General features: G+C 41.8%; 1 protein-coding gene across 1 annotated transcript in view; it reads left to right on the top strand.

The window, feature by feature from the left end:
* The window catches only part of RGMB (repulsive guidance molecule BMP co-receptor b), a 116907-nt gene extending 90160 nt beyond the window's left edge, over positions 1-26747 (top strand). The window contains exon 6 of the mRNA XM_056537551.1: positions 23311-26747. Within this exon, the coding sequence (XP_056393526.1) occupies positions 23311-23976 (666 nt within the window). The 3' untranslated portion in view covers positions 23977-26747. The remainder of the gene's footprint in view (positions 1-23310) is intronic.
* The last annotated feature ends 388 nt before the right edge of the window (positions 26748-27135 follow it).

The following is a 27135-nucleotide window of genomic DNA, read 5'->3' as shown; positions in this document are numbered from 1 at the left end:
GCAGCTCATTTGGGCTGATAAGGACATTGCAATAAAAGCGCGATGTTCTGATCAGCTGGGACGCATGCAGAGGTCTCCTTACCGGACTCCGCGGCGTCCGATCGTCGATTGATTGCTCCAAGCCTGAGCTACAGGCTTGAGCAATCAAGCCCCTATCTGACTGATCCGTGCAAAGCTATGGCTTTGCAGGGATCAGCATAGGAGATCAGTGTGTGCAGTGCTATAGCACTGCGAGAAAAAAAAAAAGTTAACAAAGGTCATTTAACCCCTTCCCTAATAAAAGTTTGAATCACCCCCCTTTTTCCCATAAAAAAAGTGTAAATAAAAATAAACATATGTGGTATCGCCGCGTGCGAAAATGTCCGAACTATAAAAATATATCATTAATTAAATCGCACGGTCAATGGCGTACGTGCAAAAAAATCCCAAATCCAAAATAGTGTATTTTTGGTCACTTTTCATATCATGAAAAAATGAATAAAAAGCGATACAAAAATGGTACCAATAAAAACTTGATAACACGGCGCAAAAAATTAGCCCTCATACCGGCCCGTACACGTAAAAATAAAAAAGTTATAGGGGTTAGAAGATGAGAATTTTTAACATATAAATTTTCTTGCATGTAGTTATGATTTTTTTCCGAAGTACGACAATATCGAACCTATATAAGTAGGGTATCAATACAACCGTATGGACCTACAGAATGAAGATAAGGTTTTATTTTTACAGAAAAATGCACTGCATAGAAACGAAAGCGCCGTTTCGCCGTGGATTTTTGGGTAAAATGACTAATGTCACTGCAAAGTAGAATTGGTGGCGCAAAAAATAAGCCATCATATGGAATTTTATGTGCAAAATTTAAAGCGTTATGATTTTTAGAAGGTGATGAGGAAAAAATAAAAATGCAAAAACAGAAAAACCCTGCGTCCTTAAGGGGTTAATCATCAGGGATTTGTAGTACTGGCTGCCATGTTGCAGGCTAAGTTAATAAAACATGCCACCCACTACTGCAGTAGAGAAGTCCTAGTGCCTACAAGCAAGCAATGTTTTCAGGAGAACAAACCTATCCGAATGATGTAGCATGAATATGGATAACAAACTGAAATCAATTTTGACATATACGATATATTTGTTCAGTCTGAAATTTCAGATATCTATGTACATGCCGATAAGTTTAGGTTAAAATGCAAAGAATTTAAAGCTCCAAAAGAAAATCTGTACATACCTCTGACTTGTCAGGCACCAGCTACCGACCTTTATGCCAGTAAATAGAATATAGATCTATGGACCTTTCGCCCCTTGCACTGCCTTACTTTGTGGCATTTTTTTATCTGTAATATTGTTGTTTATGCAGAACCTAAGTTTTCAGTCCATAAACTACAGGTTGATCCAAAACTATGCTTTTGTCAGAGGAGGCTTTTTCCTTAGTAGGGTATTAATACATTGCACCCATGGAAGCACTTGGTGCCGTTCTTTAACTTACAAAAACTGAACCTTACATACATGAATTGCTTTCCATCGGAGATTAGAGGTCGTGGTAGGTCCCAGTGTTTGGACCCCAAGTGCTCGATGACATGTCCTACTGCGGGTGTATGCAAAATACTGTAGACTTTTGGGGTCAGTCGTTGACTATTGGAGCCAGCAACTAGCAACTAGAAATGATCCTTTTGACATAAAACACTATCATGGAAATGGTGGTCTTTTTCTGCTGTCAGTTTTTTATGCTTTTAATAAATAAGGTTTAGATTACAGAGTATTGCATATGGTTTACAGCTAGGCAAATGTATGCATATAGGCATATACTTCTGGTCAAAGCAGGGTAGAGATACCCTAAGGTGGGTCCTGTCTTTGCTATATAGCTAGCTTAAAGTGTTCCTGTCGTTTAGGAAAAAAATAAGTTTTGATCAGTCAGGGTCTAGATGCTGAGACCTCTACCAACCGCTAGAATGAGTAGGGAGAAGCATTTAGCTGAGCTATTGTTCTGCAGGAGACAGGGCCATAGACTTCCTTAGAATTTATCTTCTGGAGCTAGAACAAGTGCTCCGCTGAGCATTACCCTTGCTCATTCTAGCAGTTGGCAGACCCAAATGGATCAAAACTTGTGAAATGTCTCTGTAACATGTCAAAAGTTTTTTAAATTTTTTTATTACAATAACACTTTAAAGGGGTACTCCGGTGGAAAACTTTTTTTTTTTTTTTATCAACTGGTGCCAGAAAGTTAAACAGATTTGTATGTAACTTCTGTTAAAAAAAAATCTTTATCCTTCCAGTACTTTTTAGCAGCTGTATGCTACAGAGGAAATTATTTTCTTTTTAAATGTCTTTTTTTTGTCTTGTCCACAGTGCTCTCTGCTTACACCTGATGCCTGTAGCAGCAACTGTCAAGAGCAGGAGAAAATCCCCATTCTAAACCTTTGCTGCTCTGGACAGTTCCTGACACGACATAGGTGTCCAGCAGAGAGCACTGTGGACAAGACAAAAAAGAAATTCAAAAAGCAAAGAATACAGAATTAGCATACAGCTGCTAATAAGTACTGGAAGGATAAAGATATTTTAATAGAAGTAATTAAAAAATCTGTTTAACTTTCTGGCACCAGTTCATTAAAAAAAAAAAATTTTTTACGTTTTCCACCGTAGTACCCCTTCAGCTTGCCAATATCTGGTTCCTTTACTTGCTGCCCATGTCCCTGTTGGGTAAAAGCCTGAAGCATAGTAAAATCTCTTAAAACAGTCAATCAGGCACTGCTGTGCTTTGAGTAACATTTGCCAGTTGGTTAATCCTGCTATTCTGGAATACTGCTGAAGTATCCTATTGGGGGTGCTAACTTCCATAGGTAAATGAACGCAATTCCATACAGTTGCAAACAAGAATATAAGGTTGCACTTACCCAATATGTAGTGGATACAAGGAAACACAGGTTCCACACGCGGGGAGTGATGAATGGTAACTAGTTTTGCGTCGTCACAGGACGCTTCTTCCGGCCACGGGACACTTTTTCTATGATGGTCCGAAATTTCAGCACCCCAAAAATGTCTTCGGGATAAGGGGTTGGTCTTCTAAAATATGTGGTCTTTTGTAGAGATTTCCCTGTATTGTGTTTCCTTATGATCAACCATCATAAAGTTTCCCGTAAGTGTCGTATTCAGAATACCGCCATCATGTTGGCACTTGGGTGATTCGGTAGTACTAGTAACATTTCCGTGTCCTTTTCTAATCTGTTCCATTCAGACCCTTACATGTAGAAATTCAGTTATTTTTATTTTACTAGAATAGCTCACCTTCTAAGTCAGTATTTCCCAACCAGGGTGCCTCCAGCTGTTGCAAAACTTCAATTCCTAGCATGCCCAAACAGCCTTCAGCTGTCCTGGCATGCTAGGAGTTGTAGTTTTGCAACAGCTGGAGTCACCCTGGTTGGGAAACACTGTTCTAAGAGCTTTAAAAGTACATAGAATATGAGTCTGTAATACTTCTGGTAAAGCTGGGACAGATGGGGCCCTGGCGACGGTGCACAGGTTGTGCCAGGATGTATTAAACTGCATTTTACTGAAGTTCATAAAGAACTCAGTTGCAGCAGAAGAGAGAAGAGCCGGTAAATGACTGCTCTCCTGTGAGCGCGGAGCGGCGGGGGGAGGGCAGCTACAGGGAACAGCCATTAATGAATAACCTGCTCTGTTTTAGTGCGTCCCATAGTGTGTGCTCCTGTATAGTGCTTACTAGGGAGACTCTATCACATATACAGTCATTATACAATATAGGAGTCCTGGTATTATGTAGTTTACAATCATGGCCGTAAATGTTGGCACCCCTGAAAATTTTTCAAGTAAATGAAGTATTTCTCACAGAAAAGGATTGCAGAAACGCATGTTTTGCTATACACATGTTTATTCCCTTTGTATGTAAAAAAGGGAGGAAAAAAAGCAAATTGGACATAATGTCACACCAAACTCCAAAGATGGACTGGACAAAATTATTGGCATCCTTTTAAAATTGTGGTAAAATAAGATTGTTTCAAGCATGTGATTCACCTTTAAACTCACCCGGTGCAAGTAACAGGCATGGGCAATATGAAAAATCACACTTGAAAGCAGATAAAAAAAGGAGAGAAGTTCACTTAGTCTTTGCATTGTGTGTCTTTGTATGCCACACTAAGAATGGACAACAGAAAGAGGAGAAGAGAACTGTCTGAGGATTGTGAAAAAATATCAACAGTCTCAAGGTTACAAGTCCATCTCCAATATCTAGATTTGCCTTTGTCCACAGTGCTGCGCAACATTATCAAGAAGTTTGCAACCCATGGCACTGTAGCTAATCTCCCTGGGCAGGGACAGAAGAGAAAATTTGATGAAAGGTGTCAATGCAGGATAGTCCGGATGGGGGATAAGCAGCCCCAAACAAGTTCCAAAGAAATTCAAGCTGCCCTGCAGGCTCAGGGAGCATCAGTGTCAGTGTGAATTATCCATCAACATTTAAATGAAATGTAACGCTATGGCAGGAGACCCAGGAGGACCCCACTGCTGACACGGAGACATAAAAAAGCAAGACTACATTTTGCCAAAATGAACTTGAGTAAGCCAAAATTCTTCTGGAAAAAACGTCTTGTTGACAGATGAGACCAAGACAAAGCTTTTTTGTAAAGCACATCATTCTACTGTTTAACGAAAACGTAATGAGGCCTACAAAGAAAAAAAAACAGTACCTACAGTGGAATATGGTGGAGATTCAATTATGTTTTGGGGTTGTTTTGCTGCCTCTGGCACTGGGTGCCTTGAATGTGTGCAAGGCATCATGAAATCTGAGGATTACCAATGGATTTTGGGTCGCACTGTACTACCCAGTGTCAGAAAGCTGGGTTTGTGTCCGAGATCTTGGGTCTTCCAGCAGGACAATGACACCAAACATACATCAAAAAGCACCCAGAAATGGATGGCAACAAAGCGCTGGAGAGTTCTGAAGTGGCCAGTAATGAGCCCAGATCTAAATCCCATTGAACACCTGTGGAGAGATCTTAAAATTGCTGTTGGGAAAAGGCGCCCTTCCAATAAGAGAGATCATACCACATACCATTTTATTCCTGACGGCTTTGGTCAGAATCTGTCAGAGAAAAAAGAATCTCCGGGAAGGGGGGAGGAATTTTGTCAACTGAACTGCACCAGCAAAATGGCACACGCAGTGTGTTTTTATTTTGTGCTGAAATTATAATCTAATTTTGCACTATTTTTATGTTGTTTGCACTTTCGCTTCCAGGGAGCGTGGTTAGCAGATGCACTGTTTGACCTGCTGGTGTAGGAATGTGTGTGAGCTTTTCACCCTTTGTTTGCACTATTCAGGGGCTTCCTGTCATTTGTGCAATTTTATGAAGTGACGTGCGCAGCATCATCAATTCTGCACAGCAACTGGGAAAACCACACACTTTTGCAGCAGGTATTGGGTTACGCAAAAATCTGCTGATATATATTGATATATCATATATATATATATATATATATATAAGTTTTTTTTCCTGGATAACCCCTTTAAAAGCTCAAAAAAACCTGGAATACACCTTTAACACAACCGTCATTTGAGCTTAGACATGATCGACTGAGACAGCCCTAAAAGTAGTTGCTATGGATACACTGCCTAACAACAAGTCTGCTGAAAAGTATTGTCAGACAGCACATCCCTAGCAACCAGCCAGTGTCAGTATCGCTACAGAGCTGGGGTGGAGCAGTGTAGCGACAGATTTGTGATGTTTTTCCTCACAGTAATATGCAATCTGGCACCTAAAGAGTTATTCCGTGTGGTAACCAATACCCTGTATTTCCCACAAGCCTCTCTGTGTAGAGACTGAATGTAGCATTCATACTCTGTGGGCACGCAGCCCTAGCAAGGTGTGTGTCGTATGTAAACTCTGCGGCATCTGCTGCTTTGGCGGACTTTTTACATTGTGTTTAGCAAACAGGCGTGTTGTTGCAATGGGCTCTATAACATGTTTCAATTTGTGCGCAGTTGTCTATCTTAGTGTGGTTTATGACACACATTTCCTCAGCGTCTACCTGCTGACACGCTCACGTTACATCACCCTCATACTATGCTGACCTTTTTGTGGGCCACAACGATGATGATGATGAAACCTATTTACTAGGACAGGGATTGTCTTCCAGATAAGGCTGTTTTTGCAATACAGTACATGTATCAGGTTTTTGATGAAAAAGGGATTCCTCAAAACCTGACTAAACTGTATCAAAACGCGTGTGTTTAACCCGTATACGGTTGAAAACCATATATGGTTTAAAAAAATGATGCCCGGTTGCATCCGTTTTTAAGAAAAAAAAAACGGATACGTTTTAACTTTTGATTCCATTATGAATAAACTTTCACTTGTTTGATTGAAATTCCAAGAAAAAATACTTAAGTGTCAAAAACCGTATGGTGCAAATCGGATGGAATCATACGCACATATGGTTCTGTATGGTTCCCATTGACTCCCATGTTAGAAAAAAAAAAAAAAAACATATACGGTTTCCATTAGGTTTTTCACGCGGACCACTTTTTTTTTTATGTTTGGTTTAGTATGAAGTCTTATGCTATGATCACAATGCATTTGGGCTATAAGTCAGGGATATATGCACCACTGAATACATTCCTTAGCTTCCTTGTAAGTCATAGTCTTGACCCCTTTAAAGCAATGTTTTCCAATCAGTGTGCCTCCAGCTGTTGCAAAACTGCAACCACCAGCCAAAGGCTGTCCGGGCATGCTGGGAGTTGTAGTTTTGCAACAGCTGCAGGCCTTCCGGTTGGAAACAACAACCTTAAAAAAAAAAAATAAAAAAAAAAAAAAATATATATATATATATATATATATATATAATTGCTGCCTACAGAGATGGGAGACTCTTCCTTTTGGCTGGTAATCCCCAGTCATGTTTCAAGGTATCTTAAGGGGATTGTTCATTGATTTACAGGGAAAATCCAATAGGTGGCACTAGAGAGCAAGCACTTTTTCCTTTTAGTGGAGGGCTACTTTGCATTGCCGGGCCTATAATCTCCCTATGACAGCTTGATAGTCTCTCCAAACAGACTCATTACCCTGTAAGATACCTTTTATCTTGAAACATACACGTTTGCCCCCTTTATTGGTTGGCGTCCCAATGGCATACTTAGTGTAGTGATTTTTAATAAACCTCTCTAGCTTTACTATTAGAGACAATACTTTTTAATATAAACAAACGTTTTTGGGCGGTATGTTATAGTAACATGGGAAGCTATGTGTGACTTGTGACAAATTGAATTGTGTGTATATATATATATATGTATGTATGTTCCAGTTTAACTTTCAGATGGCTGGAGATATATTGATAAAACCTGGTACACATGCTACTTATATGTCAACTAAAAATATAGTAAGGTTTAATCAATTCTAACCAACCCCCTTATGTGAGGGGCAGGCGTTTTCTCTGAAGTCTGTACTTCACCTGATCACGTTACTTTCAGGCTGCAGAGATTGCCCGGGACTTTCAATCTTCCTGGTGCCGAACCAACGTGATGGTAAAGTATGATTTAACTATCTGGCAGGTTAATAGTTAGTGTGAGGGAGGGGATATGTATATTAACTGCTATCCGGCAGCGCAAAATGCTTAAGCTGCTGTCGGATAGCAGTGTAATGTGCCCCAGCAGGTTCACTTTCCTATCCCTGCTGCTCCGGGTCCTCTCCGGGATCCGGGCCTCGCTTTCCGGGTCATTATTACGTAGGTGCGCACACCGTCCCGGCGCAACAACGTAATAACGTCACCAGAAAGCGAGGCTCTGACACCGGTGAAGATGCGGAAGACGCCGGAGGACCCAGAAGAAGATGCCGGAGCAGCGGGAGCACCTGGGAGACCATCGGGAGCGGTGAGTACGTGGTACGGAGCGGCGGGGACAGTTGAGTATTTAATGCACTTTTACATTGCACGAATCCCTCAACATACAATGGATTCGACAAACGATGGGTCGTTTGGAACGAATTACCATCGTATGTTGAGGGACCACTGTACTATATGTAATGCTTCTAATCATAGGCCTAGCTCCTATAAGGACAGGGGTAATAATTTACATTAGGTTCTCTTCACATCTTTAATGTATCTTTTTTGGCTCTGTCACGGCTAAAATAAGGGCAGTGCTTGCTCTTTTGCATGCCATATCCTAATAGTGCTTGACGGACCCATTGACCTTATTGGGGACTGTCAGGTTTCCTTCATGGTGTTCAGTATTTTACCGTACAAATTGGTGCTTCATTACTTTGTCCTGTTTTTTTCTATGTAATCTGCAATAGAGGCTTCTGACAACCCTCTGATCCGATAACATAGCCTTACTCACAGCGTATGTAAAAAAGATTCTGTTCCTGAAGGCAACCAACAGCATGGCCCTGACGCTGTGTGTGCGCCCACATTAGCTTCCTTCTTTGGCTTTCCGAGTGCATTAGCCGTCTGTAAAATAACTTTATTAACCTCTTGTGATGAAAGCCAGTCTCTCCAGTGGAAAGTCAGAAAAGTCATTAGAATATTGGAATCTATTGACCTCACGGCTGAACGGAATTTATAGTTTTAAACATAATATCCAACATCACCTTCATTCTGTGCCAAAAGCATAATAAAGTACATTTCATTGCTCATTAGATAAAAGCACAAAGTGGTTCAGCACAGGAGTTGAATATTGTGTGCGCCACCAATGATACAAGGCTATTTCCAAAGGTTTGAGCTAGAAACATATCCAGTCTGGTCATCACATGCCTGGCCTGCTGCATACTTCATTCTAGCCTGTTATTATGAATGGAAGATGTCTGCATACTATATTGAAAAAGTAAAAGGATAAAGGAAATATTGGCTCATGCAAACAACTATGCCATTTGCATTCCATGTGCCTTTGGGAAGCACTTTCATTTTTCGCCTGGGTCATGGGCTATGTGCATGAGCCATAAGACAATGAATCTAATAATATGGCACTCCTTATACTGCAATATGTAACACATAATATGAAAGTTATGTTATTCTAAGGTAACGTCTATAGTATTGATGAAAATTTAGGGATTGAAGCAGTTGAGCGGGATGATGTGGCCATATTAGGAACACTGGACCTAGAGGGGTGGGACTAAGTTTCATGCTGCGGACAGTGCAGGGGGGGGGAGGCTCCTGCTTCAGCCAGTTGTCTTGCAACCAGACATGGGACATGGAGGAGGAGAAGGAGGAAAAGGGACTTCCTGAAATATTTCTCAGTTCTAATTGTTATGCAAGACAAGTTGGGATCAAAGGAAAGATGAAGATGAAAGGAGGAAATGCTGGGATACTCCTTATATTTTATGTCTAGTGTTCATTTAAATCAATATTTAATACAGTTCCTAAAGCTTGGTGGCCAGTAGGTTTGACTTTCCCGTTTGCCCATTGTTCTTCTCTATCAGTCTTTACTAAAAGATTATGAAGCAGTAGAAGCCATGAAACTTTCCATCTTTCTGTGGCTGTTTCCTGAAGAGTTTGAGATATCTCTTGCTTACATCACTTGTTTCTTTTCCCTTATGATATGTACGTGGCATCTGTAAAGTATTAAATGTTATTCAGTGCCCTTCATGCCCTTACATTTAAAAGAGACTGTTATGCCTCCCTGGCAACCAGTGTTTTCTTCTATACCACATTCTAGTTGTCAGGCTGTGCGTGACATAGCAAGGAAGTCACTTCACCAGGTGAGCTTTGGACTGCATAGACTCTTCTGTTTCTGGCATAACATGTAGATTTTATGTCCTGTAATTATAATGTTCAACAGCTAAAAGCTTGCAGTATGCCGATAGGGATTTCTTAATCCAAGAGCCAACTTGGTGCTGATGTCACGTCTTCCCTGGTGTCTACCTGCTTTATCATGAACGCCAGTCAATTTAAAAGGTTCCTGTCATTAGTAATAAAAATTAGTATGTTATAGATTAGCCTATTACTTTTCTAATATACTTCTTAATAACATTCAGTAAATTTATGTGTTAAATTAACTCTTAAAAGTTCGGCCACCAGGGGTCCTCCTTCTGGTCCTGCCTGCAGTCCTGCTAGCAGATTGTCTCCTGCAGGAGCCTGGCAAAGATAAGTCAGGAAATGTAGGTGGGATCTCAGCTCAGCACAGTGTATAAAGTTGAACATTTCAGCTCCCTTTAAGCTGAGCCAGACTGTAGTCGTGATGCCTTCAGTGTATAGTGCTGAATATTGTGCTAAATTTTGTGCTGAATATTTCAGCTCCCTTTGCAAGCCACAGGGCAGAGCCATATACACTGTAGAGCTCAGTGCTAAGAGCTGAGGGGGGGTTGTTCGGTTTCAGCCAATCACAGCCCATCTCCCACTGAACTGCTCCCAGCTGTGTGTAGCAGAGTGAAGGAGGAAGTTCTCTCCTGTATGGCTTCAGATGATGTCACACCTGCTGGGGAACACCCTTTCCCATTCTGTGGAGCTCAACGAAACTGAGCAGAAGATACAACACAATATCAAGGTAGAAAACTAAAAAATAATGGCAGGGGGTGGTTTATCATAATGGGCGAGAGAACTGGCAGGATAAAAAAAATATCAAGATCATGACAGGTATTCTTTAATGTAACTTATAAGGTATACATTTTGTGTGCATTTTATTGATATTTAGTGTTAAATCTCCCCTTTACCTATCCTACTACTTCTTTACCACAGTAAATGACTGGGTATAGACGCAGTGCTTGGAATTATAGAATTTTTCTTTAATGCAAATATTTATATAGCAACAATGTGCAAACGAAAGTGGAGCGAGATCTGCAAACATAGCAGGTCGTGTGTGGGCCATGGACTATGGTTGTAGTCAAAATGAAGATATGTGTAGACCTCACTGAACACAGAAGGTTTTAAGGAAAAACTGGAAATGTTACGTTTGGGACAGTGAGTTTCACAGAGTAGGTAGCGCTCAAGAAAAGTTCTGAAAATCAGAAAGAGAAGATTTAATAAGGAAGGATGAATGGTAGGTGACTAGATAAGCTAACAGCAGCAGTAGGTTGGTAGATGTAGCTTATTAGAGAGAATGGCTCTCTAAAGTCCCCCCATACAATTTCTGTGTGGCCGGACAATCGTCTAATGCAGTGTTTTCCAACCAGGGAGTCTCCAGGTGTAGCAAAACTATCACTCCCAGCATGCCCGGATACATCTGGAGGCCCCCTGGTTGGGAAACACTGGTCTAATGTGATGCGACAGCTTGGGCATGTTTAACCTCTTCAGGACGCAGGGCATACGCGTACGCCCTGCATCCTGAGTCCTTAAGGATCTGGGGCGTACAGGTACACCCGTGGGAATTTTGGTCCCCGCCGCTAGCCAGTCGGGGACTGGACCAGGATGCCTGCTGAAATCATTCTGGGGCGCCTATCCCCCCCTCCCATGTTGGCAATCACCAGAAATCGCCAGTAAATTCAGACCGGCGATTTTCGGCGATTCCAGGTTATACAGGTCTCCGGTGAACTGGAAAGTAAGGGGGATCGGGGCTGTCCAAGACACCCCAATCCCCCAGAAGGGATAGGAGTGAGGTGGCAGGGGTGCCAACCCTCCTATCCCTACTATTGGTCAGTCAGAAGCGACCGACCAATAGCAGATCGGGGACGGGTTAAACTTCAGTTCCCCCTGCTCTACCCACCCGCGGTAGTCCGGGCAGAGCAGGGGAACTGTGCTGGGATCAGCGCCGGAGGTCATTGACCAACTGCGATCCTCTGTGTGCGGCAGCTACGGCGGCCATCTGCCTAGCAACATCTGGAGGGCCACAGTTTACAGTGGTCCCTAAGATGTAGCCCTCCAGATATTGCAAAACTACAACTCCAAGCATGCCTAGACAGCCATTTGCTGTTTGGGCATGCTGGGATATGTAGTTTTGCAAGATATAGAGGGGTACACTTTGGAGATCCCTGTGCAGTGGTATCTAAACTGTGGCCCTCCTAGATTTTGCAAAACTACAACTCCCAGCATGCCCACACAACAGTTTGCTGTCTTGGCAAGCTGGGATTTGTAGTTTTGCAACATCTGGAGGGCCACAGTTTGGAGATCACTGTGTGGTGGTCTCTAAACCGTGGCCCTCTAAATCTTACAAAACTATAACTCCCAGCATGCAAGAACAGCAAACGGCTGTTTCTGCATGCTGGGAGTTTTAGTTGTGTGCCTCCAGCTGTTGCATAACTATATCTCCCAGCATGCCCTTCATCGATCAGTACATGTTGCAAAAGTAAAACCCCCAGCATGTACAGTCTATCAGTTTTACAGTGAGTTTCCTGCTTTACGTTTGGGCTGCGGCAAATTTTCCACCGCAGCGCAAACTCCTAGTGGGTAACTCACCGTAAACCCCCACCAGTGCGAATGTACTCTAAAAACACTACTCTACACCTACAAAAAATAAAGGGTAAAACACTACATATACACACTCTTGCACTGTCCCCCCCCCCCCCCCCCCAATAAAAATTAAAAACTTGTATGGCAGTGTTTGAAAATGGAGCCTCCAGCTGTTGCAAAATAACAAATACCTGCATTTCTGGACAGCCACTGACTGTCTAGGCATGCTGGGAGTTTAGCAACAGCTGGAGGCACCCTGTTTGGGAATCACTGGCATAGAATATTTTTGGTAGCGGACGCAATTGTAACACTTGCATCCGAGTCCACCCCTATGCAAATCCCTAATTTAGGCCTCAAATGCACATGGCGCTCTCTCACTTCGGTGCCCTGTCGTATTTCAAGGCAACAGTTTAGGGCCACATATGGGGTATTTCCGTACTCGGGAACAATTGCGCTACAAATTTTGGGGGGGCTTTTTCTCCTTTTACCCCTAATGAAAAGGTAAAGTTTGGGTGTACGCCGGCATGTTATTGTAAAAAAATAAAATGCTGGTGTTGCCCCATACTTTTCATTTTTACAAGAGGTAAAAGGGAAAAAAAAGACCCCCAAAAATTTTTACGCAATTTCTCCTGTGTACGGAAATACCCCATATTTAAAAGAGGTAAAATGCTCTGCTGGCGCACAACAAGGCTCAGGAGTGAGAGCGCACAATGTACATTTGAGGCCTAAATTGGTGGTTGATTTTACAGCGGTTCTGACATGAACGCAAAAAAATAAATACCCACGTGTGACCCCATTTTGAAAACTGCACCCCTCACGGAATGTAACAAGGGGTACAGTAGGCCTTAACACCCCACAGGTGTTTGACGAATTTTCGTTAAAGTTGGATGGGAAAATGAAAAAAATTATGTTTTTCACTAAAATGCTGGTGTTACCCTAAATTTTTCATTTTCACAAGGGTTAATAGGAAAAAGCCCCCCAAAATTTGTAACCCCATTTCTTCTGAGTAAGAACATACCCCATATGTGGATGTAAAATTCTCTGCGGGTGAACTACAATGCTCAGAAGAGAAGGAGCGCCATTGAGCTTTTGGAGAGAAAATTTGTCCGGAATTGAAAGCCACATGTGTTTACAAAGCCCCCCGTGGTCCCAACATGTGACCCTATTTTGGAAACTACACCCTCACGTAATGTAATAAGGGGTGCAGTGAGCATTTATGCCCCACAGGTGTCTGACAGATTTTTTGTACAGTGGTCCGTGAAAATGAAAAATGCAAGTAACGATGAAAATTTACCACTATGTTAAAGTAGAATATGTCACGAAAAAACATTCTCTGAGTCAGAAGGAAAGGTAAAAGCATCCCAGAATTAACAATATATAAAGTGACAGTGGTCAGATTTGCAAAAAAGGGCTGCGTCCTTAAAGCGTACCCGTCAGATCCAACAAAAATTTTTTTTTTTATATATCACTCAGAACCTAATCCTGACCATGGACATCTAATTTTTATGTGTCTAGCACCTTTATTATAATTTTTTTTTTATTACGCTTTTAATTTAGCTCACTAGTCTGAATTCCCCTCAAAGGGAGGGGACGTGGCATCACTGTGCAGGTCTCCGCCCCCTCCCTCAGTATGCTGTCTGCTCACATGTCCCCTAGCATTAGCAAAACTACAACTCCCAGCTTGTCCTCACTGTCAGTAGCGGCACACAAGCTGACAGGGGGAGGATTTTCCCTCCAGCTGTGAGCCCTGCACTCACAGCTGTCAATGAAGGAAGTGTGTCCATGACATAGGTGATGACGTATGGACACAGCAGGACTAGTATGTGTCCAAGCAGGAAGGGGGGGCAGTTGTTTGACTGGCTTTTGTAGTATGAAATACTGAAAATTTTCTAATGAAAGCAATTGCAAAACCTATTGGTTTAGCATGCTTTACAACATATCAAAAGTTTTTGTATCTGACAGTGCCCATTTACGGGGTTAATTTGAAAGGTGTTTTGATCAGTTTTGAACACACACACACATATATGTATATATATACATTTTTATTTATATATGTATTTCTTATTCATTTATTTCTTTTTTAAATGACAATGACTTCAACTCTGGGAGATAAGCCACTGCCATATATATCGTGCATATTTTTTTATTGTATAGCAATTATTGGAGGCACCATAGATTTCCTGGCATACATCACGCCCTTTATACCAGATGCGCACTCTGTCTGTAAATAACATAATGTCGCTTACCAACCCAGAGGACTCCATAGAAATCATTTAATGGTAACCAAGTTTTAACGGCAATTAAACTCTCATCAAACCAAATGGCTTCTATAAACCACATGACACAGTTTGAAGCTCATTTGCAAATTATATTGGCTCTAAATGGCGAGCTGTATTCCATTCCCAGGTCCCCCGCACGTGTACACTGTTAAGAATTTATAGCTCATGTACAGAAGTTTTAATTGAGCACCCTAAAGATTTCATTTACCAGATGGACGTGAGATACTGGTAGTTCCTGACAGCGGCTCTGCCGTGCAAAACAAGCCATTTGCCGATTTGTGTTTGCAAACACATGAGGCACATATATATTTCTGGGAGGGGTGATTGCATTACATGGCATGCTAATGGTAACATATGAACAGATGTCTTGCTTTAATGATTCTAATTGAAGAAAATGAGCTTTCTAATCATCCTGGGATACAGCAGTTCTTTTACTTTACAGCTGGCTTCCTAACCCCATTGTGATGTGTAAGTAATTACAGAAAAAAGACATTCATTGGAACTTGTTGATCACTTATCCAGCATCATAATTGTGGCCAGATGGAGAAGACATTTCCTGACATTTACTGACTGGGCCAGCATGTCTGCGAACTTGTCAGAGGTTCTGCATGCACCGTCGGTCATGGGAGGATGGCGCTTGTGATGTTCCAATCCTTATGAATGTCTGCCCAAAGTACACTTGGCCATATATTAATAGTTCAGATGTTAGAGCAGCAGCCAATGCTTGGTGGTAGTTTTATTTTTCTTTTTTTGTGGTGGCGGACATTTTGGCATAAATGAGTTGAGGCCATATTGGTTGTCAAGTTGGAATTAGCTTCTAAAAATCAAAGGCAAGGTTATCACTTTATTAGTCATAGAGCACAGAGACAGAATGACACTCAAGTGTAAAAAGATGACCAAGTTGGCAACGCTTCCTGTTGTAACTTTTGCCAAAATGTTTGCCTCAACAAAACAGAAAAATGGCACAGAAAAGTGCTCATAGCACCCGCTTATAAGACTGTGCAGAAAAGGATCATGAGATGCATCGGGGTACTCGCAAAATCCATCCCCCCAAATATATATATTGGGACTTAGCAAATCCCACACTAAGGACTCAAAAGCCCAGAAGCATGGTTCAGCCCATGGATCACCATATAAGAATGCCCCTGTGCCTGCTTGTAAATGCCTACACTACGTTGAGTGACATCTTCGGGAAGCAGAAATTACAGCGCATGTGCCAGGCCAACTCTTCCTGCTGTCTCTGTTGTCAAAACAGTGCAGGTGAGCAGTTAAAGGGGTACTCCACTGGCCAGCATTTGGAACATTTAGTTCCGAATGCTGTGTGCGCGCTGCAGAGTTTGGCCATGGCCCCTTGTGATATCACGCCCCGCCCCTCAATGCACGTCTATGGGAGGGGGCGTGGAGGCCGTCACGCCCCCTCCCATAGACGTGCATTGAGGGGGCAGAATGGTGCGTCATTAGGGGGCGTGGCCGACCCCCGCAGTGCACACACAGCATTCGGAACTAAATGTTCCAAATGCTGGCCAGTGGAGTACCCCTTTTAAGGCAGTCAGCAGAAGCAATCTTTGCTGTACATGTGCCGCACATCTTTTGCAAAGTGCCTGCGCAGGATTTCAAACAGTGCAGCAAAAAGGTCAGCCAAAAGGCTTTAAATTAATAGTATAGGTGTTCACAAGCACACACTGGGGCGTTCTTAAAAGGTCCTTCCATTCTGCTCCCCACAATACATAAATACATACATTTCTTGTCTGTACATAAATGACAATAACAAAACACTGATCTCCTTGTGGGAAGATGGCCGGCTTTATTGGTTCTCTGTATGGAGAGAATAATTGGATTCCTGCTAGTTGAGGGATTTTCACAATTTCCAAATCTTCTATGAAATGTGCCATGTATATAAATAATGGCAATAAAAGTTGTGTGTCTGGGCTAGGTTTGAAAACTTCAGATTTACAAAAAGTTCCTTAATGGAATTATAAGAATTTACAGCTCATTTGTTTCTGGTTATTTTCTTTCTATATAAGGGCATTTACCATAGAGGTTGACATTGAGGGCCTGAAACATTACTCTGTTTTGTACCTTGATGTTACTGTTTTCACAGCTGGTTTGAAGCCAAGGAGCAAATAGTTTAATAATGGATGAGTGCAGCAGCTCGTCCGGGAAAGAAATTTAACATAAGCATCGATGTTTAATGCACAGGAATTCTGCTTATCAATAATAAATGACACTGGGAGGGCGCAAACGTGCCAAATACCTGAATGCTTGTCTAATGAACAAGGGCATTATAGGGGTCATGTATGAGAGTGTCAGCGTCGGAACCACCGAGTCTAAACAAAAGAAGGCCAACCATTAGACAATACGTCCAAACCGTTTTATAGAACGTATGTTACGGTGGGTTCACACTACGTTTGTAGTGTACAGGTGCCGGATCCGGCCGGAACCCCATTCTTTTCAATGAGCACCCGGAGCTCATTTTTGCCCCGTATGCGGTTTTCCCACTGGAGCTAAAACCGTGGCAAAAATGAGCCAACCGGAGTCAGCGTTTGACTCCGAAAGGCTCATTGAAATGAATGGGGTTCCGGCTGGGGTATGGGAGCGGCCGGTTTTCACTCCTTCCAACCGAATCCGACACTTCAACACTACAAACGTAGTGTGAACCCACCCTTTACAGAGTATTTAGGGTATGTACAGTTTTGTAACAATTTTACTATTTATCATTCAAATAAATGTATAGTAAATAAACAACATCCAATGTCCAACTATTGTTGATATACACTTCCTATGTAGACCCATTTAGTTTGCGATTCCAGGCTATAAAGTCACCCTGCATAGTTTGATTCTGCAGTCATATGTAGAGGTGGGCATAGACTATCCATAACTGTGCTCAGGTTCGTTCCACTTTAGTCTAAGATGTTTGGGCACCTTTAAGCAGGCCATACATTTTAGATAGCTATGTCTCTTATTCCCCCTATACACAGCTCATGTAAAAGGGCCAGCAATCAGCTGACAAACAAGCAAATGGTTGTTTATCTCCTGATTGGATCTTTTGTGCGACTTATTGCCCTGATAAAACAGGTGATGTGCGGCCAATAAGGATGAATCTGAATGAGCGCATTATTGATTGAGCCTTGTAAAGGCTCTGCAGACGAGTGCTGATCTAGCTGAAAGGGGCTGATGTAAGATAATCATGATTGTAGACTACAAAAGGTTTGTCTGTTACCTGTAATACAAGTCTACTTAAAGGGGTACACCGCCCCTAGACATCTTATCCCCTATCCATAGGTTAGGGGATAAGATGTCTGATTGCGTGGGTCCCGCCGTTGGGGACCCCCACGATCTCGGCTGCGGCACCCCAGACATCCAGTGCACGGAGCGAACTTCACTCAATGCTGGATGACTGGCGATGCGGGCCGGAGGCTCGTGAGGTCGAGGTCATGCCCCTCCCGTGATGTCATGGCCATGCCCCCTCAATGCAAGTCTATGGGAGGGGGCGGGGCAGGGTACAACTGTGATTTCACGAGTCTCCAGCGCTAAACCTGATGCTCTAAACAAATGCCAGGTGCAGCACGGAGATCACAAGGGTCCCCAGTGGCGGGACCCCGCGATCAGACATCTTATCCCCTATCCTTTGGATAGGCAGTATACCCCTTTAAGCTTGTAAGCCCAAAATTTTGGACCAGCAGAAAAGCCTAGATCTTTCCACTGGAAATGTCCATAAACAACTAAGATGTGATTTGTAATTTTTATCTTAATTAGATGATTTTCTCTAAATATGTGTCTCAATATATATATATATATATATATATATATATATATATATATATATATATAATCTAACAATAATTCTGTGTCCTCAGAACACTACTCTAAGGTTATTGAATATGGTTTGTTCATATCTGTATCTGCTTGACGTGGTGTAACAGGAAACTAGCAGATAGCTTCCATCAGGCAGCTCCCAAAGGGAATGACGGGATATGTTTATCCATTATCTTAAATAGAAATGACTAAAAAAATGTGCCAGTGGTTATTATTTTAGGCACATTGGCTTCCTGGCATGTCATATTGTAAGAAAATTGCAGTGGTAGTGTCACAGTTGGTACTAAACATACTGATTCATCAAGTAATTGTTCAAAATATGTTGCAAAAAGCCCATCATAGTGATTTATGTTGTTTTGTATAGCACAGAAGAAGTTATCAATTCAATTGATTATAATGAAAAGATTTCTGGTTCTGCTGTTCCTGGCTTTGAGTATAGCATTTGTGCTTGTATATATATATGTATCTACCTCCTTAGTAAGATATATGAATAAACAATAATAACTATAATTATTCTCATATGACTTTGTTAGTGTGTCCTCGGATTACCTTTGTAGCTGTTGTAAATTTTGACCAGACACTCATGAAATCCTCCCAGTTTATAGACATCAAATACACAACGTGTGGTAACAATTCTTGTCTTTGTCCCACCCTCCACCCCAATTTGTAACAATAGAAGGATAATTATACCCAACACATTTCCTAAACTGTTGAATTAATTTACTCTCACAAATACTGAGAACGTAGATTAAATATTGCTAATAGAGAGTTTCCGTCGCAAAGACATGTAAAACGTTGAGGTTGGACATTGGATTTATGTGGCTGCAGCCACTGCACGCTTCACTCCTTTGCTTGGTGCACGCTTCACTCCTTTGCTTGGTGCACGCTTCAATCCTTTGCTTGGTGCACGCTTCAATCCTTTGCTTGGTGCAGGCTTTACTCCTTTGCTTGGTGCGCGCTTCACTCCTTTGCTTGGTGCGCGCTTCACTCCTTTGCTTGGTGCGCGCTTCACTCCTTGGCTTGGTGCCCCCTTCACTCCTTGGCTTTGGGCACGCTTCACTCCTTGGCTTTGGGCACGCTTCACTCCTTGGCTTGGTGCACGCTTCACTACTTGGCTTGGGGCACACTTTACTTCTTGGCTTGGGACATGCTTCGCTCCTTGGCTTGGTGCACGCTTACACTTCTTGGCTTAGTGTATGCTTCATTTCTTGGCTCAGTGTACACTTCACTCCTTGGCTTGGTGTACGCTTCACTCCTTGGCTTGGTATACACTTCTTGTCTTGGTGTACGCTTCACTCCTTGGCATGGTGCACGCTTCACTTCTTGGCTTAGTGTACGCTTCACTCCTTGGCTTAGTGCACACTTCACTTCTTGGCTTGGTGCTCTGTTCTGACTGATTACAAGAAACTGACTCCATTATAGTCAATAGAGCCAGTCTTCATATTGAGTGGCAATCCGGGAATGAAGCACGCACTTCATCTGGCTTTACCAAACTATCGGAAAGGGTTTCATCACATCCCAACCAATCTTAACAAAAGGTCTTTGGACAAAAGTAGAACAGGGGTTATCTAGGAAAAAAAACATATACACACTTCACAGAAGAGCAGCACCAACAAAACTGAGGCTATATGTAAATGGTGCAAGCTGTGTCGGAGCCTTGGCAAGGGGATCCCAGCATAGATATATCCAAATAGGCAGCAGCACACGCGAGGTAGGTGAAAAAACGTAGCAACATTTATTACATCATCATGCCAGTGTACAGAGAACAATGTTTCTGTGGCCTCTCGCGGGGCTTGAAAATGGCGGCGAGAGGCCGCAGAAACGTTGTTCTCTGTACACTGGCATGATGATGCAATAAATTTTGCTACGTTTTTTCACCTACCTCGTGTATGCTGCTGCCTATTTGGATATATATACAGATTTGTAAATTACTTCTATTAAAAAATCTGAATCTTTTCAGTACTTATGACCTGCTGATGTTGTTCTTTTCTCTCTAAGTGTGCTGTGATGACACCTGTCTCAGGAACTGTCCAGAGTAGAAGCAAATCCCCATATCAAACCTCTTCTACCCTGTGCAGTTCCTGAGACATGCAGAGATGTCAGCAGAGAGCACTGTTGCCAGACAGAAAAGAACAACTCAACTTCAGCAGCTGATAATTATTGGAAGGATTAAGATTCTTTAATAGTAAGTAAATTACAAATCTGTTTAACTTTCTGGAGCCAGTTGATATATAAAAAAAAAAAAAAAAGTATTTTCCTGGAATACCCCTTTAAGCATCTGGGCAACCTTACTAGGGTATATGGATGTATAAAAGAGGATGTGCTGGTTAGGACCCCCTCTGTTATTTAAAGTGGGGGGGTCACTGAAATGAGCTTCTTTCCACTTCAGCTGACTTGACACGACCTTGTATTTCGTGGGTGTAGCATACTTTTGCTCTTCCCCTGCAGTATATACATCAAAACCTCTCATGTCAAGGTTACAGATAAGACTCATGACTAGGACTTGATTTGATAGGTGTCCCACCTCCGGAAATCTAGTACCTATATCTTGTAATATTTAGTATTTTTCAAAAATGCATAGAGGCCCCTCTTGGACATATTCAATAAATCAGCCAATGAGATTTAGAGGATGTACCCTGTCCTGGTTAAGGGCCTAGGTATAAAAAGATCAAAATAAATCTCTAGAAATATCACTGCACTATTAACATATTTGTACATTATCTCTAAACCATCTTTTTCCCAAACTAAATAACCCCAAATCTGGTTAGTGCCCAAGAGCCCAGAACAAATGGCCCTTTGATCAGTAAAAATGTGGAACCTTTCAATACTTGGCACCATTTCCCAATGAGTTTGCCTCCAGCTGTTGCAGTACTACAACTCAACTACAAGTTGTGCCTTTGGCTGGGAGTTGTAGGTTTGCAACAGCTGGGGGAACCCTGTTAGGGAACACTGCCTTATGGGCCCTGTGCATTTTTGTAAAAATCTGCACACATTAATAAAGTCTCCTAAACCTACAGATTTCAGTGGATCAACCAACTGTCTAACATGTACAGGGGCCTCCCGACTTTATCCCCCAACAAACGACATTGGAGAGAGAAGGATCAGGCATGTTGGATTTCAATTGCCTAATCCTTTTTTTTTTCTTTTCCAAAGAATAGGGAATAACATGTCTGATCGCTGGAAGGCCGGCAGCTGGGACCCCCTGCAATCTTTGGGCCTGTGCTGCCGGCCTTACGGTCATGGAAGCCTGGAGTTTCCGTGATCATGACGCCACACCCCCTTCATTCATGTCTGTGGGAGGGGGCGTGGCAGCTATTAAACAGCCGTTACGCCTCCTCCCATAGACATTAATGGAGGGGGCGTGGCGGAGATCACGGGGGAGATATCTTCCTTTAATGCCATGCTATAGGTGCTATGAAATTGCATGCCCCCACCATTTTAGCTCATGTGCTGTTATATTCTGCAGAATATATGTTGTTCTAAAGCAAACCATACAGTCACATTCCATTTCTATAAAGTCTCCAGACAACTGGATGTGCATTCAGGCAACCCGATTGTTCCCCATTTGATCATTTGGTTTCTTATAAGAACTGATTTATTTCCTAATATAAAAGCCCGCGTCCATGTCAGGACGTGCGTCCTGCTGCTCTGTACTAACCTATATTTCAGCATCAAGAATCCACTTGAGAGACTTTTATGAGTCACGGCTGTCAAACAGACAAATTGCTCAGCTTTGTGAGAAGAGTTGATTCTCTAATTTAGTGCGCTAATGTTATGATTGTGGCTCGCCTAAGGTACCTATTAAATAGAGAGACCTGTCATTTGCCTCTCATTATGACTGCTCCTGTTAGATCACTTCACTCTCCCAGGTGTTGAGTAAACCAAGGAGAATGTTGCAGGTCTTGAATTTTTTTGATGTGTGTAGAGATTTTCGGCTTCTGTCTACCTAGAAAAACACAGTGTGCAGTTCTTTATACACCTGTTAAAGGGGTACTACGGAGGGGGGGGGGGGGGGGGAATTTCAGCTCCACTGGTGCCAGAAAGTTAAACAGATTTCTAAATTACTTCTATTTAATAATCTTAATCCTTCCTGTACTTATCTGTTGCTGTATGCTCCAGAGGAAGTTGTGCAGTTCTTTCCAGTCTGACCACAGTGCTCTCTGATACCACCATGTCAGGATGTGTCCAGAGTTGGAGTAACTCCCCATAGCAAACCTCTCCTTCTCTGCACAGTTCCTGACACAGACAGAGGTGTCAGCAGAGAGCACTGTGGTCAGACAAAAAATAACTATACAACTTCCTTTGGAACAGACAGCAGCTGATAAGTACTGGAAGGATTAAGATTTTTTAATAAAAGTAATTTACAAGTCTGCATAACTTTCTGACACCAGTTAATTAGATTTTTATTCCTCCAGCGTACCTCTTTAATCTAAAGAGGGCCATAGCTGTCTGCCCAACATTCATAAGACTGACAGTTCTCTCTCCCGACCTCCCCATACGCAAAATAAATTCAGCATGGCCGAATGTTCATGTTTGCTGGAAGTGAAGGGACAAGCCATAACCAGAGAGTTCTGGCACCAGCTTCTCTAGCCCAGAACAATAGGGCTGGGCGGTAAAAATGTAAACACCTGACCCTTCTCTTCACCAAGGTCATCTGTTGGTGGAAAGTCGAGAGGCCGTCATACACTTTAGACAAGTCGGCCCGTTCAGCCAACTTTACCCTACTGTGTATGGGCATCTTAAGACCCAGACCCAGTTCACATGCTTTGAATTTATATTTGATGCTTTAGACAGGGCACCATATTTATAAAATCTCCTGGGACTACTGCTTTGTTTGTATGCAATTTGAATGTTAATTTTGCAAATATTTAACTTTTTTTTGTCTGTTCTGTTCTAGATAACCATTATCTTCAAATCCTACCAAGACTGCACAGATCAGAAAGTGTACCAGGCTGTGACGGACGACCTGCCTGCAGCATTTGTGGACGGCACAACCAGCGGTGGCGATGGGGATACGAAAACTTTGCGGATTATAGAGAAAGTCAGTGGAAAGCATGTTGAAATGCATGCCCGATACATTGGGACAACCGTCATTGTGCGGCAGCTTGGAAACTACCTAACTCTAGCGATTCGAATGCCAGAGGAATTGGCCATGGCTTATGAGGAAAGCCAAGACTTGCAACTGTGTATGAATGGCTGTCCATCCAGTGAACGCATCGACGAGCATGGACATCTGCCCCTGCCCATGAGCAGTACCAATTCACCCACCTCATCGTCTGGACAATCACACTCATCATACACACTGGAAAGTGCCATTGCCAAATGTCTTGAAAAGTTCCAAGTCAGGCACATCTATTTCCATTCTTGTGTTTTTGACTTACTTACTACCAGTGACGCTAACTTTACAGCGGCGGCTCAGAGTGCTTGGGAGGACGTGAAGGCTTTGCACCCTAGAAAGGAGTTTTGGATAATCTTTCCAACAAATGGAAACATAGGCAGAACCCCCGCTTTGCCTGCTCTTATTCTCGGCCTTGTGAGCTTGGTCTTTGTTGCTCTTTTGTAGAAGTTTTCTGGTGTATAAAAAAAAATTGTAAAATATATATTGTTATAATATATTGAGCAAGGATAACAGCATATATGTATATACCGTGTATATGAAGGGATGTTTGTCTTGGGATGCCCATGAGATTGTACATATTGTGTTATTGTTTATACTGAAGCTGGATGTAGTATTATTACTTGTTTGGTTTTGTCTTGTTATGGTCTTTAGTTTGTTTTTTTTGTTAGTTTTTTTATTTTTATTTCAGTTGTACAATGTTTTATATGTTCCTTTGCCGGAACCTTTTAGAAAGCACTTTATTTTTTATAAGATATTTATGTGTCTATACAAGTGAGATTTAATATGTGTGAACACACGCATACTAAGCTCTGTTTATGTATTGTGTTGATACCTAAGAAAGTTTTGTATTGTGTGACTTGGCAGGTTAGATGTAGTTTCCATGTAATGGCAGTAGCGTTGCCATGGTTTGTCATGGAATTTTTCTAATAGTTTATTGAAGAAAAAATAAAAAAATAAGCTATGAGCAGCTATCTTTCCTGTTCTAATGGGCCACACTAAAGGGTTAGTAGTGATGATTAAAGGGGTACTCCGCTGCTCAGCATTTGGAACAAACTGTTCTGAACGCTGGAGCTGGCGTCGGGAGCTCGTGACATTATAGCCCCGCCCCCTCCCATAGACTTGCATTGAGAAGGTGGGGGGTGAGGTCATGAGGGGGCGGGGCTATGACATCACGAGCTCCCGGTTCCAGCGTTCAGAACACTTTGTTCCAAACACTGAGCAGCAGAGTACCCGTTTAAACTATCACGCTGTTCACACAGTACAGATGCTTGCTAGAACAAAACTATTTCTGGTGTCTGATGGGTAACCCTTCCAATTATTTCTGATGGTTAACCCTTCCATTCTGTTTTTCAGTTTTTCGAGTGAACAGCTTTATATAGGCCATATTCTTAAAAAAAAGACTTGGTTGCTCTCCTTAGTTATATGATAAACCCTCCTGTTATGGTCCCTGTACATACCTTTGTAAAACACAATATTCCTGTAGACAAAAGTTGCATTAAAAAAATATTTTATTTTTTTCCCCAAAAACAGTGTTTCTTTTGTCTATAGGCTATTTCAGGTATTGCAACTCAGCTACATACTAGTTAATGGGACTGACCTGCAGTACCAAACATGGCCTTTAGATAAGAGTGACACTGTTACTGTTAAATGGGAAGACCCTTTTGTTCATATAAAAACAAACTTCCATTATGTCACAGGCACTACACATCTGTATCATCTCCTATAGATCTGTAGTATCATATTATAGTAATTTTTCCCAGTCCTCAAGGCCCACCAACATTCTGGTTACTCCAATGGAATAGAACAGGGAAAAATATAAATCTCGGACTGTTGGTGGGCCCAGAGGACTGGGTTGGGGACCTCTGCTATAAATGACATATTTAAGTGATTTTCTTCTTACTTTTTTGCCCTTTTACCATAAATAGTTGTCGACCTAATAATACTGGTGATGATTCATCAGAGATGGCATCGTTCCCATCCTTTACCCAGAATTCTAAACATTTATATTGCTGTTGTGTCCTATTAAGTCATTATTAGAAACTGTTCATTTATACTAAGGCAGGAAGAAAATGTTCATCTTATAAATTGATTCCCTAATTTTGGCTGCCCCCCAAACCCTCCTGCCGGAGACAGCTGCCTCATATTTTCTCATTAGACAGCCACTTCTGCACAGAAATTATATTATTTTAAGATATTTACTTAAAAAAAACACATAATTGTTCCTATGGGTTCCTGGAATAAAAAAAAAACAGTGTCCACAATTCCATTTTTGAGCATACGAGCTATAGAATAGAACCGATCCCACTACGGCGGCATGCCTATTCTTTTAAGAACTCGTCTGAGACGTAAACTTTACTATTGTTCCTTGCTTTTCCGAACTTTGAATGAAAACGCTAACCTCTTATCTGTTTCAGTCATGTCTGAAACATTTTTTATATATTACAATGAATATACTGTTATTCTGAGCAGTTGCTTATGTTGTCAAGTGGGCTCACCCCGAATTCCTGTGCCCCTAACTGCCTAACATTTGGGATGGGAGTCATGGGTGATGTCCATATAATTGTCTGGATGACAAATTTTCCCCACCCTTGCCATTGCCATCTAGGTGCACGGTGAACTTAGTTGACTTTTCATGGAAGGATCTGCCATTGTTAGGTGGAAGAGTGTTTGTTTTCTTTTTTAAATTCATAGTGGGTTTGGTTGTTCATGTTGGATGTATAAAACACTTTGTTAGCCAAACTAGCGCAATGTCAGGTTAGTTAAAGTTTTATATTTTCTCCTATATGGTTCTATTAGTTATAGAGGAAAGATCCAACTACATTGTTACAGAAATTCATCATCAAAGGTTAAATTACTATTCATAAAATGGAGACATCATACATGCTTCAAAGGCCCCACATGGCTGACTCTTAAAGAGGTACTCCGCTGAGAAAACATTTTTTTTTTTTAATCCACTGGGACCAGAAGGTTAAACAGATTTGTAAATGACTTCTATGTAAAAATCGTAATCCTTCCAGTACTTATCAGATGCTATATGCTTCACAGGAAGTTCTTTTCTTTTGCATTTCTTTTCTGTCTGACCACAGTGCTCTCTGCTGACACCTCTGTCTATTTTATGTACTGTTCAGAGTAGGAGCAAATCCCCATTGCAAATCTATCCTTCTCTGGACAGTTCCTAACATGGACAGAGGTGTTAGCAGAGAGCACTTATGGTAAGACAGAAAGGAAATTCAAAAAGAAAAGAACTTCCTGTGGAGCATAAAGCAGCTGATAAGTACTGGAAGGATTAAGATTTCTAAATAGAAGTGATTTATAAATCTGTTTCACTTTCTGGCCCCAGTTGATTTTAAAACAAAAAGTTTTCCAGCAGAGTACCCCTTTAAAGCAGAGTTTCCAAACCAGTGTGTCCCCGAGCATGCTGGGAGTTGTAGTTTTTCAACAGATGGAGGGACAATGGTTGGGAAACCATAATGTGTATGGGGACCTGCCGTTTCACCCCGAATTGCCATGATAAATTTGAACACCCCAAACTTCTGCTATTCAAAAGAGATAAATAACCACCACGGAGACTTGGAGTGGCTATGTCTCATCTTCTTTATGAAA

This window comes from Hyla sarda, chromosome 1 (assembly GCF_029499605.1).
Source record: "Hyla sarda isolate aHylSar1 chromosome 1, aHylSar1.hap1, whole genome shotgun sequence".
NCBI lineage: Eukaryota > Metazoa > Chordata > Amphibia > Anura > Hylidae > Hyla > Hyla sarda.
The sequence above is the reverse complement of the archived record's forward strand: the minus strand, read 5'-3'. Positions and strand labels throughout refer to the sequence as shown.